We start from the raw sequence: 14967 nt of genomic DNA on the forward strand, positions 1-14967 counted from the left end.
TATGATCACGGTAAACCATAGTAAGACTATGATCATGATTTTATAAAAGAGTGACCATAGAGTAAGCTATGGTCACGGTTTTAAAGTAGGGTGACCATAGATAAACTATGATCACGGTAAAAACCATGACAAGAGATAAGGCTATGGTCACGATTTTACAAAAGGGTGACCATAGAGTAAGCTATGGTCACAGTTTTAAAGTAGGGTACTTATGGTCACACTAAAACCGTGGCCATAGATTAGGCTATGGTCACGGTATAAAACAGGGGTGACCATAAAGTAAGCTATAGTCACAGTTTTAAAATAGGGTGACGATAGATAAGCTATGGCCACGCTAAAACTGTGACCATAGATTAGGCTATGGTCATGGTTTTACAAAAGGGTGACCATAGAGTAAGCTATGGTCACGGTAAAAAAATGTGGCCTAAAGTGTCAGAATTTAAACATTGCAACCGTAACCATAGATAAAAAAAACCGTGACCATAGTCACTACAAGAAAAATCACTTTTAGCGGCCATTTATTTTGCTTTTAGCGGCAATAAAAATAGCTGCTAATACATTTACCGGCAATTAGACATTAGCCGTCTTATGCTTTGTCGCTAAAAGGTTTTAGCGGCAATTATAACATTTGCCGGTAAGGACCATTTTTATGGCCGCAAAAAGTATATAATTTTTAGCGGCCATTTTCTTGGCAATTTATATGGCAACTAAAAGTAATTCTAAGATTACAATGTTATTCACTTTTAGTTGCCATTACTATTGCCGCTAAAATTCATTTTACCGACAATTTATATAGCCACTAAAATCTTAATTTTTTTAGTTATATTATATTCTTTTTTTAGAAACAATAAACTATCTTTTTCTAGAATTTTAAAATTATTTTCGTCAAAAATAATTTTTGTGCATAATATAAATAAATTGGAATTAATTACTACAAAATAAAATATTTTATTAAATTTAAAATATTAATACACAAATTTATCTTAAAAAGTAATAAATCATACAAATCTGTGTTATTGCAGGAAATTTTGGCTATGTTCATTGATACATTGCTCCAGTATGGTTTTCCAAACTAAAACTAGTGAATCTACAACCACTTTTGACAGTTTGGATCAAGAATGAATCTAATCAGAATGGTCCAGATGTATTTTACACCTTAGGCAAGTAAATTACTTTGGACGTCACCATCATAATTCTTGCAAGCCCAAACATATCCACCTTCACTTTTGAGTGCATATGCCACCATATCATCAATTAGCCTATGCTCATACCTGAAGCCACTTATAAAGTGTCAATTATCTATGTGTAATGAATCAAAAAAATTTGGTTCATCAAAATGAAAACAAACCATATTGAATGTTCTTCAAATTTTTGCTTCCATCTCTCTTTATACACCTCCTGGAATATATCTTCAAATTTGTAACACTATCAAACTATAAATGAGTTCAAATATCAACAAAATAAAGAGAGGGTAAGTCTAAATTACTAAGAAATCTGGCATACAACAGTTTTACTTTATTTTGTAGTTAAATTATATTTTGTACTAATTCAAGTTCCTGCTACACAAAATTGTCCCTCGATTCTTGTTACGAAAAAGAAAAAGTTTCACTCTCAATTAATTTATGCCAGTCTAAATTATAGGTTGGTGGCAGAAAACAACATAATAGGCGATTATTGGTGGTGATCATTTTGACAAGTGCTGTATGTATTATTCTATTGGATTTCATAATTTACTACACAAGGAAGAGACTAGTAAAACCTAAAGGCAAGTTCTTGTTGACCTGAGATTGCTGAACATTTTGGTGATGCCTTGGTTGAAGCTAAGACACTGAATTTTGTTTATTCATTTGTTACTTAGGAATCATAAATGCGGCTAGAGATGCATGACATTTTCCTGATTGTGTTCCTAATGTGCATAATAAACATAATAATCAGTATACCATAAACATCCCTAGCATAATAATCACCATGTTTGCATAGAATTAAGTCATTTCAAGCAAAACAAACATGCCAAATTGTAATAGCAAAGACTTGAGACTTGGTTAAAAATTAAAATGGTAGTCTAAAATCTAAACTCTAAAGTGAATAATAACTAGTGTTTGTATTTGAAATAACACGAAATTGCATGCTAGTGTTTGTATTCAAAATAGACAGATTACCATAAATTATTATAGAGGGAGAATAATAAACTGCAAGTGCATTGCAAATCTAATAGTAGTACAAACCTGAAGGGCTCTCCAATGAGAATAAGCCCGAAATGAAACCCAGAAGAATGCGATATTAGGCAAAGGTAAAACCTACAATGTACAATTAAAAATGGTCATGAATTGAAGCCAAGATATATTAAAGAGCAAACACAAGTCCACCGAGCACATACATACCATCAGTGCAGGGGAAAATAGAATAAATGAAACTGTAGCATATAAGTATTTTCGGTGGATAATTGTTCCCTTGTAAATGAGACAATAGTTCATATGGCAATGAAGATTTAAATACATAATTAAATTGGAAGCTACACTAACAGATTCCATATTAAATTATTGCTCCAACACCATCAATTTTTGCTGATTTTTTTTTGAAACAGGTGTTAGAGGGAGAATTACCTCATAGCAATATGTCTTAATCTTCGGCGAACAAATTGTGCATTCAGACTGCAATAACATTGTAATTGTCATATATCAGGTAAGGTTTATAAGCAACTCTTTAAAGGCTCAGACACAGGAATCAAACTCAACATTGCCATACATATCAACCCCATAATAAATATATATCGAACTATCGAAGGCGAATCTACTATTAAGAGTAGTAAACTACTAAATTATTCCAAAACCAAGCAAGTATGCATCAAAACAAGGCTGCGGCACCAACCTTGAAGGGTAAATGACTTCGACGCTAGTGGCTTCATTCGATATAGATTTCAAAAATATCTCTGAGGGCTCAACTTGTGACAAAAGCCATAACTCCAACCTGCAACAACTCAAATCACATTTGAGCATATTATGCATAGTGTAATCAACATTTTTAAAAGACTATTCATTCAAAACCAATAATGTAACAAACTAAGAAACAAACTATCATTTGGCTATTTTTTTCAAATCCCCTTCCAAACCCAAAACTCAAAGCAAGTTCTTTTGTTTCTCTTCTCTTTCCCATTCGTTGAAGCTGATTTGCTGTGTGAAGAAGAAGCCCCAATCCTAAGAAACCCTCCCACAAACAAAAATTAACGGCAAAAAGAAGAAACAATTTTTGCTTAATTTCTTCACTTATGACATTGTTTTCTCTATTATATTCACTTATGTTTGATTGAACAGGTTTTAGTCTCAAAATTAGCCATGAAAATTGAAAATATAGTTCATAATCTTCTACTAATTGAAAATGCAGTTCATAATCTGAATCTATGAATATATTTTCTCCCAAGATAGTTAGTTGAGTAATTTAAAGACAATGAAACCAGCAGTGATGATATTCTAAAAACTACAGAATTAGAAAATACAGCATCAACATTTCACTCCTTGCCAACAATTACTACTGCAAATAGACTCTAAAACATTTTTATATTCTGAGCAATAATACAAACATAATCTTAATGAAACTCTACAGAAAGCATTTCAAACATTTAAACCAAAATTCAAATATAAACGGAGCAAGCAAGCAACAACGGCACAGGCAAGCAAGAATGGAGAAGACAGGGAAAACAAAAAATTAGGATCTGAAACACTTAAACACTTCAATTTCAGCTTGATCTACCAGATTCATTAGGATCAAGCAAGCAAATAGAGCAAAAGTAATAACACAGAGAGAGAATCACATGCTTCTGAATATTCAAACCAAAATCGTAAAAATAAAGGGAGAAGACCTACCGGCGGCGATGATCTTGTGCATCTACGTGCAAGAACAGTGGCGGTGCAAGCGACGGAGGTGTGGTGTTGCGATAAGAGCAGCAATTCTGGTTGAAAGCCCTTGGCGACGTAGATCTGAGATGAACAAACGATGACAGAGATGCGAATCTGAGGCGGATCGGATGGAAACGAAGTCCAAGGAGTAGGATGATGAACGGTGGCTATCGTCAACGGTTACGGTGGTGGTGGTGGTGGTCGGTGATGGCAATGGTTACACGAGTTAACCCAGGCCAGTAGAAAAATCAATCTTTCATTGATGAAGAAAAGAGAGAGCAAGAAAGTGAAGAGAAACAAGGGATGGAGAGGGTTTGGAGAAGCTCGCAGGTGAAGGAGGAAGCGGCGCATGGTGGAAAGGGAAATTTTCTTTTCTTTCTCTTTTTGTGTTTTCTATTTGACTTACGGATGAGATAGGAAAAAATTGAGAATAAGAGTTTAGCGGCAATAACTACAATTGCCACTATAATAATTTAGAAAAAATTAAAAGTAAAAGTAAAAAGGATAATAATTTTCTAGCAATAGTAATAATGGCCACTATAATATATAATAATAATGGAAAATATATAATTGTCATAAAAACATAACTTAAATTAAGAAATTAGTGGCTATTATGTTATTGCCACTAAAAGTTTGTTGCTAAAACATAATTTTTTTGTAGTGAGATCTATGGAAGAGCTTGAGCAAGGTGTGCAACGCGGGAGCAGAGGCGTGCCACATCCTAGAACCAAACCAAGCCAGGTGTGCCACGCTGGGAGCAGTACATGCCACGTCCTAGGAGAAGAAGCAGAGGCGTTACACGCCTTAAGTAGGGTGTGCCACGCCCTATGAAGGATGCCAGGACTAACGTGCAATGAGTAAGGAGGTGTGCCACATCCATTCGAGAAGAAGACCAGGCGTGTAATGTGCTAAGGAGAGCGTGCCACGCTAGAAGAAAAACAAATCCCTGGGAGCACACAAAGTTGAGGCCTTACACGCCTAGGAGGGGGCATGCCCCGCCCTAGGCTCATCCTAGTGAGGGCGTGCCACGCTGCTGGTGGGGTGCCACGCCAAGCCCAAAGCACTAGGCCCAGTTACATGCTAGTGAGTCCACATGCAACGCCAATTATGATTTCACAAAGTCCACTCTCAAATACCTGATTTTCGTTTTGAAGTTTGAAGAAAGATTCTATTTTAATTAAATTTGAATTTGATTTAATTCTGTTTTGATTCTATTTTAGAATTTGAATTAGGAGCTATCTTAATTATTCTGATTAAGATAAGATTTAATTTTAGAATTAGAATTACAAAAAAGCCCTAGGTATAAATAAGTGAATTACATTCACAGAGGACATGACGTTTCTTCAGCACAGTTTCATTGTTGTTTTTCAATTCACCATGAGTCACTAATCTCTTCGTCAAAGGGTTAGGAGCTCTATTTTTGTTTTCTATGGATTATTAATCTAAGTTTTCTTTTATTTTAAAGTATTGTATTGATCTGTTTCATGATTGAGTATTTCATCCTTCATCCTTAAAGGATTAGTAGCATCGACAGGTGTGTTAATCCCGTTTTGAATTTGTTTATTGCTTCAACAAAACTAATATCCGAATTATGCTTGAAAACTCTTTCACGTGACTTTTTTAATCGACTAGACATAGTGGTTTTTAAGTGTGTGACACAATACATGATTTTCAATTACCCTTATTTTAAATACATGGCATATAATTCGGATTAGAATAATTTTTGAAAATTGTGTTTTCTCATAAGATTTAATCGAACAGGACTAGCTTGGATACGTGACATATAATCTGACCTAAGGATTACTTTTGAATCTTAAGAGGAACTGAATCGGTTTTGAACTTAACTTTTCAATTAATTGATTGACCAAGACATTGGCGGTTGGTTAGTTAAAGAGAAATCGAGGAGCCAATACATTGGAAATCGGTTAATTAAGATTCATCGTGAAAAGATCTTTTCTTGCTATAGAATAGGGAAAACAAAGTTTGATTTTTCTAAGAACTTAAACATCTCTGAAACGCTTGACTTCTCCATCATATATTCTCTTTTAATCAATTACACGTTCACTGCCTTCAAGCAATTCAACATTCAATTTCTTTAAGTTTTTAGCAAGTTACAGCATTCATCAATTCCAGGTTTTCTTGATCTAATTAGTGGTTTAACTCGATATTTATGTGCTCAATCCTTTAATTCTCGTGGGAACAATATCCACACACTGTGGTATCACTTGAACGATCCGGTGCACTTGCCGGTATCTGTGAGCTTTATTTTTCGCTCATCACGTTGGTTCTTAATATTAGTTATGATCTGTCACTGTTAAAGTTCGCTGTTGTAATTTTTTTGTAATGTTTCTATAGTTTGAGTGCGAGAACATTAGTGGAAAGAATTGTGTTTTGATAAGATGTTGATGAGACTTATATAATTATTTATTTAGTTTTAATCTGGCTCTATTTAGAATTAACATCCATGTCGACTTAGCAATGGAAGCTGATGTTCGTTGATGGCTGATTTGTGTACTAGAGCAGTGGTAGCAGCTTTAGGTTAATTCTCTGAGTTAATTTAATTTGTTGTTAATTGTTGTCTTATTGTTGATTGTTGTTAATTTTTTTTGAGTTTATTGTTGTTTGAGTTAATTATTTTCTGAGTAAATTAATTGATTGTTATTAATTCTCTATGTTAATCTTAACTTGTTTATTTTCTAAGTTAATTATTAAATTATTGTTTAGTATTGTTAATTTTCTAAGTTTACTAGTATCTGAGTTAATTATTTTCTGAATTAATTCGTGTTGTATTTTCTTACTTATTAGTTTAGAAATTATTGAATTTAAATATTTAAAATTATATATTAAGTTTTTAAACCAACTTTTTAAAAAATTAAAAGTTTAAGTTTACTATCGGTTAAATCCACCGGTAGTTATTAATTATCAGTAGAAATTTTCTGACGTAATTATTGACGTACGTAAAAATTCGCCGGTAAATAATTATCGACGAGGTTTATACCGTCTGATTTATTCTGACGGTAAACATATTACCGGCAAATGTTTTTGTTAAATTCGACGAGCTTTTTGTAGTGACAATCCTACACATAACCCTAAAATTGAAAAAAGAGTAAAGTATCATTTTTGTCCCCAACATTTGGGGTAAGTCCCAAAATTGTCCCTAACATTTTATCGTCTTATTTAAGTCCCTAATGTTTCAAAATTGACTCAATGTTGTCCTGCCGTTAGGGATCCGTTAATAGAATTAACGGCGGGACAAAATTGAGACGATTTTGAAACATTAGGGACTTAAATCAGACGAAAATGTTGGGGACAAAAAAGATAGATAAAATTAAGGTTTAGTTTTATCCTTTAATAATATCAATTTTTTACTGTACATAGTATTCAATTATTTTTTAATCACATATAAGTATATTACACTTAATCACATTACTTTCATTCTAAATAAATTTATTTTTTATAATTTTACACTTAAAGTTATAAGTTAATATAAAAATATAAAAAAATTATTTAGAATGAAAGTAATGTGATTAAGTGTAATTTACTTAGATGTGATTAAAAAATAATTGAACATTATGTACAGTAAAAAATTGATATTATTGAAGGATAAAATTAAAATTTATTTCTTTGTATCATTTTTGTCCCCAACGTTTTCATTCTATTTAAGTCCCTAACATTTCAAAATCGTCTCAATTTTGTCCCGCCATCAATTCTGTTAACGGATCCCTAACGGCAGGACAACATTGAGCCAATTTTGAAATGTTAGGGACTTAAATATGACGATTGAAACGTTAGGGACAACTTTGAGACTTACCCCAAACGTTGGGGATAAAAATGATACTTTACTCTTGAAAAAAAACAACCAAACATTTGACATCGCTCTTTCTTCCCCCACTTCCACTTGTGTCATTTCTGTCTTTCTTTCCTACCACAGCACCATCCATCGCGATTCATAGAGCTGTCAACCACCACCCTCCCTTCGTCGTGACGTGCATCACCTCCAGCCACCGCAGTTCTCCACTCGCGATGCGCAGTGCCTCTGACTACCACGGTTCCCTTATTGCGTCGTGCATCCGCGTCGAACGCCGCAGCTCCCTCCATCCCGACGTACTGCGGCTCCCTACCTCGCATCGCGCCGACCATCGTGGGTCCCTTCTCACGTCGTGCATCCCTGCCGATTCACAGCGCCACTACTACCATAGCATCCGCCGTCCAACCTACCGCCGTCATGCCCTGTGCATTCCTGTTTTATTTTTTTAATTTTTTCAACTATTTTTTTTATGCTTCTTTCTGATCAAATGGATATTTTTTTTAGATGATTTCAGATGTTTCTTGCCGTGGTTTTTTTTATGTGGGTTACTAGATGTTTCTTTCTTAGGTTTCAAGATGTTTCTCTTCAGGGGTGTGTTGCTTTTTTCTTTAATAACTATTTTTTTGGATGTTTCTTTTGGATTAAATATATGTTTCTTTTATAGGGTATCAGATGTTTTTTATATGTTTCTTTTACAGGGTATCAGATGTTTTTATTTGAGTAAGTAGATGGTTTTCTTATGTGGGATACTGGATGTTTTTTCCTATGTTTTGGGATGTTTCTTTTCGAGAGGAGGATAACACGCATTTTTTGAAATTTAAAAAATTGGCTAAGGTTGCTGATACCCTAGTTGGTTACCGAGCGGGATTGTTATTCTATTTATCACTTATCACTACAATTTGATGGTAATTCAAATACATACAATTATTTTCATGTAAAGTGCTAGATAGTAAAAATCATTAAAATACAATTTATTCAAACATATTAAATCGTCTAACGATTCTCAACTAACAACTTTAAATGAAGATAATTGCATGTGAATTACTACCTAATTTGATATTCTTTTGACATTTTTAGTTTATTTTGTCCTCTTGATTATTTATTTATTATGACGGGAGATGGACAAAAAATATAAATACCTAATCATGTCAAACAAAATACATAAGTAACACTAATAATATTAGACCATGGCCCAAGTTACCGGGACTTCACCATCAGCAGTATTGAGTCCCAAGTCATACCAAATAGTTTTAGACACATCAACAATGTTATCCTTGCATGGTGGCTGGCCATTCACGGAGTCACACTCGTCAACCACCTTTGCCGTTGCAGTTCTTTCGTTCTGAGCCGTGATTTTGATCATTTTCCCACACTTCTGTCTGTTGTTGTACCATCCGGTGGACAAGGCCACCACTCTTTCTGGTAAGGGATGAAACTGTATGTCGCATTTGGATTTTCCCGATTCACCCTTAGGACCAAAGTAGTTCCAAGTGAGGATGGCTTTAGTTCCAGAGGGATTATATGGAGGGGAGTAAGGACCGTTAGATTGCAAAGATGTGTTTGTGACATAGGAAAGAATGGTTATGGCATTGAGAAAGCAAAAGTGAACCATGATAAGCACAAGGTTTGTCATGTTCATCAACCTAGCTTGTGTATGTGTGTTATATATAGGGTTAATACTCAAAATCGTCCCTGAAAGATCACGTGTTCTCCATTTTCGTCCCCGAATTATTTTTTTAATCAAATTAGTCCCTGAATGAATATTTTTAAAACACGTTCGTCCTTCCGTTAACCTCGTGACGCTGCCGTTAAAAATCTACTGACCTGGAACCTGAGCCGGCAACTCATCCTACCAAATGACGTTGTTTTGCACTTTAATAGTATGGAAGTTGTGAAACGCCACCGTTTTGAGAGTAGAGAGTGTAACGTTTTACACTTTGTCTCCTGAACAAGTCCTTATTTCTTCTTTTTTACTCTCACCGTGACTTTCTGTTTCTTTGACCCATAAGCTACCATCACGAAGATGAAGAAGACCACGCCATCATCCGCAACCATTAGAATAATTATGGAGCGTTGTTCGTGCGTCAGTTCTGGAGCTTGGTGGGAATCTCGAAGGCAACGACACAATATGGTTTCTATGTTTGACGTGAGAGGTAAAGTTTTTGTATCTTGTAAAAAAAATTGGTAACCCTTAGTTTTCCCATTATATGATTGAGTCATGGTGAAGAATCTGTTAGTGCATATGGTTTAGGGTTTCATCCCAGGGTTTGGTTTATGATCGGTTATATGGGTAACAATGGCAAGACTCTGTTTTTATGGCTTCAAAAAATAATACAAGTTGTTTGTGTTAATGAAGTAATGGTTACCTATTTAGTTGTTGTGTTGGTGATGAGTTAGTGTTATGCATGTTCTCTGTTAATTTTTTATAGTGTTTAGAGGCATTGATAGTCTTAGATGGCTTACTACATTGATTTTTTTCTTAATATTGTTGTTTGCTATTATGTAGATGGACGGTCCTCCGATAACATTCATATTTCATCATTGTGAAAATTTTAAAAATGATGAGAAAGGAAGTAGAATATATGAACCAGATAATACAGAAGTCTTTATGGGGGTTGATGAGGATACTCTTGATATTTTTTTTTAAGGATACTATAAAGAACTGGGATATGCTGGGGGGACGTATGTTGGTGGAAAGTTCCTTGGCTATCGCTTGAGGGTGGGTTGAGAAAGTTAGAGACTGATAAAGATCTGCTTAAAATGTGTAAGACTTATAGAAGGAATCACAACGTTATGAACATATTATTTGAATATGGAGTTTCAGAGCCACACGTGGTGGAATGCATGAGTGAGCATGATGAAGTGATTCTACCAAAGAATGCCTCTTTATTGAAGCTGCCCAGGACACAGCCTACAATGCAAGCTAGCAAAATGCATCCCAGCCCATAAAGAGCCACTCACAACCATTGAAGACTAACCTTCTCCACTCCCCTTCCAAAAATATAGCCAAAGCTAGTCCCACATCTACTGGACCCAATTCTTATCCCAAGAAAATGGATCATCTGCAGCCCAATAAAAGGTCCTCCCAGCCCACACAGAAGCCCATTGAGAAGCCCAATTCTCAGCCCACCAAAAAGTGCAATTCTCATCCCATATAAAAGCCCAAATCCCAGCCCAAGTTCCAACCAAAAAGTTTTTCCCAACCTGTAAAACCTTGCACTGATCCTTTGAAACCTACTGTTAAACCAAGAAGTGGCCATCAACCTCCAAAGAAGTCACATGCTCAAAATAAGAACAAAGATCCTCTGCAATTCACAAGGTCTGGTCGAGCTGTTAAGCCACCCCCAATTCAGGATGATAGTGACTCTCATGACTCATATGAGAGTACTAAGGACAGTCTGTATAAACCCACTAAAGTCTTGGGAGATCTCAGTGACACTGACAGTGGCAGTGATGACTTCAACAGTAGAGGGCCAAGGAAAACTGATTGCAGAGAGAAGCACAGACCAGCTTCTTCTAGAGGGACTGAAAAGGTTATTGACACCGATGACTCGAGCTATGAAGATATTGAAGAAGATGAGCCATCTGATTTTGGTAATTCATGATTGGTCTTTCTTATGTTACTCATGTTATTTTATATCACACATGTTGATTGGAATATTGAACTTTATTTTACTTGGATTGACATACTCAGAAGAGGAAACCAAAATTAAAGGTGAATTTGACTGTGACTCCTAGCACTCGGAAGCATAGTTATCAGAACCGAACCGGTGATCAAACTAGTCAAGCTACTGGTTCATTGGTTTATTGGTTCAACCAATAAATCACTGGTTGAACCGATAAAACCGGTCTCACGTAAATATAAAATATAAAATAGTTAAAAACTTAAAATTAAAATTTGAAATACATATTTTCACTAACATTTTATGAAGAATCAAGTCTCAACTTCTAAAAATAACTAATATAAAAAAAACCATAAAATTTATCAGTAATACTACAATAGTATCTTAATTTGATACAATAAAAAAAATAATTAATTCACAAAGCCTATCATCTAACTATAATATCAGTAGATTTTAACACTAATATCAAAACAAATAACCTTAATCACAATACTAGCAATAAAATAGATCAAGTAAATTAATAAATTTTTAGTGAAATTTATATTTATATTAATAATGGTATATAATTAAAATATAATTAATTTGAAAAATAGAAAAATCAAAAATTAAATTAAATTAGATATTTATGTATACTATATAATTAGTATTTATCAAATATAGTACTTAGAAGTGCAATGGCAGAGTGGCAAGTGGACGTTGCTTTTACTATAAGGTTCTTGGTTCAAAACCTGGTGAAGACATTTTAAAAAATATTTCAAGCAGACTGGTTCGGTTAGACCGGTTTGCACCGATTCTCGTCGGTTTTGACCGGTTTAATTCGGTTTTTACCGGTTGATACTGGTTTTCTTCCTTAAACGGTCCAGGGAGTAAACCGAACCGGACTAAAGTTTGGTTCACCGGTTTTTTGGTCGAACCGGCCGGTCCAGTTCGGTTTTTACAACTATGCTATGAAGAGGAAACTACTGTGTATCCACCATACAATGAAAAGGCAAAGTTCGGAAACCTCAAGCTTGAGGTAAGCATGATTTTTAAGTCGAAGCACCACTTTATGAATGCAACTAGGGATTACACCATACAATGGGGTAGGAATATCATTTTTACTAAAAATGACAACATTAGAGTCAGGGCTGTATGCAAAACAGAGGGATGTCCTTGGGTTGTGTATTGTGCATGTAACAAGCAAAATGGGATTTGACAGATTAAGACATTAGTTGATGAACACACATGTACTAGGAAGAGAAAGAACAGGGCTGCAACACATGAGTGGACTTTGGTTAAGCTGGTTCCTAAGCTTAGGAAGCACCCAACAATGAAGCATAGAGAGGTTTATGACTGGTTTGTGAGGAAGTGCAACATTAAGCTAAACAGGTCCTGCATTACTAGGGGCCTTAAAGTCAGCAAGAAAAGTAGTGGAAGGAGATGAAGTTGCACAATATGCACTTATCTGGGATTATGCTAACCAACTGTGGACCACTAATCCAGGTTCAACAGTCCAAGTTGGTGTCATTCCCATGCCTGAAAGTCCTCCACAGTTTCAAAGGTTTTATGTATGTCTCGATGCGTGTAAGAAAGGCTTCAAGGCTGGTGTCAACCGTTGATTGGCCTGGACGGAGCCTTTCTGAAGACCTTGTATGGAGGATAGCTGCAGACTGCTTGTGGCCAAGATGCCAACAATCACGTGTTCGTGATTGCTTCTACAATTGTGGATGTTGAAAACAGAGACAATTGGCAATGATTTCATGAACTGCTACACAACAACCTTGGTGATTACAAGGAAAATGGATGGGCCTTTATTTCAGTTATGCAGAAGGTAAGGACTAATTTGATCCACGAAATGATTTTAAAGGACATATTTGATTTAATGAAATGTCTTTTGAGGACTGTTTTAATACAATATCTTTTCGCTGTAAACTGCTTTTCCAGGGATTAATCCCAGCCATGCAGGAAGTGATGCCAATAGTTCACCATCAATTTTTCGTGTGGCATCTCTGGAGGAATTTTTCGAAGCAGTGGGGGAGTATACAACTAAAGAAGTTGGTGTGGGAATGTGCTAGATCAAGGACTGTGAGTGAATTTGATAGAAACATAAAGAGAGTCAAGGTGATAAACGAAAGGGCATGGGCTTATCTGGATAAGTGGCCGAAGGAGGCATGGACTAAAGCTCATTTTCGTGATGGGCCAAAAATGCACACTATTTGTAACAATGCTTGTGAGTCGTTTAATGCAAGGAAAAAGCATGATAGGGCGAAGCCTATCCTCACATTGGCAGAGGAAGTCAGGAGGATCATAATGAAGACCATGGTTGACAATAGGCAGAAACTAGCAAACTACCAGGGAATTCTGCCTCCAGTGCAACAAAGCAGGCTTGAGGCAACAACAAAGCTTTCTCAGCATTGGTCCCCACAATGGAGTAGTGATCAGAATGAGGACTTATATGAGGTTCAAGGCTGGCCAAGCACAATGGTTGTTAACTTAGGAAAGCATACTTACACATGTAGATTCTGGAAGCTAACAGGTATATTTTCTCAATCTTTATGTAAATGTACTATATTAATAATGTAAATTGGTCTGGAAATGTAACTGCATGCACATGTATGCCTTGTATGCATGCCATATCATGTATACAAGCTAAGAATGATAAGAGGGCTGAGGATTACTGCCATGAGTAGTTAACCATGGAATCATACCGAAAGACATATGCTTTCCATGTTAACCAAATCAAGGGCCAAGACTTATGGGAAAAAATAGGTAGACTTGCCCCCAATCCCACCTCCAATTAAGCCCAAACCAGGTAGACTCACAAAGAACAGAAGAAAAGACAAAGATGAAGGAGGCTCTGGTTCCAAGACAAGGATGAAGAGAAAATATAATCCCATCCGATGCATGTTTTGTGGTGAGGTTGGACACAACAAGAGAACATGCAAACTGAAGAAACAAGCTGATGCTGAAGAAGAAGTAAGGTTAATGCAACTGCAACTTGCAGTTGTTGATCCTAACACAGATGCACCAATGAACTCCCAAATGATGCTGCTCATGTTGCCCCAATTAACCCTGTTCCAGTGTCTATTTCTCCACCACCATTAAGATCGAATGCAGCCTCACAGATAGTCCTAAACCAACCGGAAGGAATCCCAGCAACCCAAAGAACACAACCGTCACCACCCACTGAAGTTGTAGTGGTTTGATTAATTACTTTTTTTTTTCATTTTCATATACCTGAATCTGTGGTTTTCTATTCATGTATTTACTTCAGATGTCATGCAGGTTAAGGTGAGAGGAAGACCACCCAAGCTTCAGGTTTACAGGGAAAAAGGAAAAAGGGTTGTCTCTCCCGAACCTGCTATAACAACTGCAACAATTCTAATTTCTGCTAGAACAATCAAAGGATCTAGTACTGCAACAACCAAGAAGCTTACAAGTTTCATGACCTTTGTACCGACTCCGGGTTCAAATGGCCAAAGAAGAAAGATAACGCTATTTGAAGACCATCATCGGAACATCTGCTTTTTTTGGGTATAAGGCTATAGATTAGGAAAGATATCATAGTGTTAAACACTATCAAGTCTCACTGTTTTGTAAGGCCTTTATTTTGGATGCGTGTTTTGCCTTGCTGTGCAGTGTTTCTGAGGAATCACTTTTAAGA

The 14967-nt window shown here is 35.8% G+C and overlaps 1 protein-coding gene and 1 long non-coding RNA gene across 3 annotated transcripts; both read right to left on the bottom strand.

Moving 5' to 3' along the window:
- LOC107615939 lies at nucleotides 984–4320 on the bottom strand. 2 transcript variants are annotated; one of them, XR_002354854.1, is made up of 6 exons: nucleotides 3861–4319; nucleotides 2869–2967; nucleotides 2604–2651; nucleotides 1782–2297; nucleotides 1349–1433; nucleotides 984–1271 (listed from the first exon to the last, which is right to left on the bottom strand). It is a non-coding gene; the product is annotated as an uncharacterized LOC107615939 (long non-coding RNA). The 2 variants fall into 2 exon arrangements; XR_002354853.1 differs by having other exon boundaries at nucleotides 1349–2297; nucleotides 3861–4320.
- Nucleotides 8882–9334, bottom strand: LOC107615940 (ripening-related protein grip22-like). Its single transcript, XM_016317951.1, has one exon. It carries the CDS (start codon nucleotides 9332–9334, stop codon nucleotides 8882–8884), a length of 453 nt encoding a protein of 150 aa, XP_016173437.1.

The sequence above is a fragment of the Arachis ipaensis genome, chromosome B09 (assembly GCF_000816755.2).
Source record: "Arachis ipaensis cultivar K30076 chromosome B09, Araip1.1, whole genome shotgun sequence".
NCBI lineage: Eukaryota > Viridiplantae > Streptophyta > Magnoliopsida > Fabales > Fabaceae > Arachis > Arachis ipaensis.

What these genes read in the sequence shown, in the direction of transcription:
- LOC107615940 (XM_016317951.1), bottom strand. Translation starts at nt 9,334, where the DNA reads ATGACAAACCTTGTGCTTATCATGGTTCACTTTTGCTTTCTCAATGCC.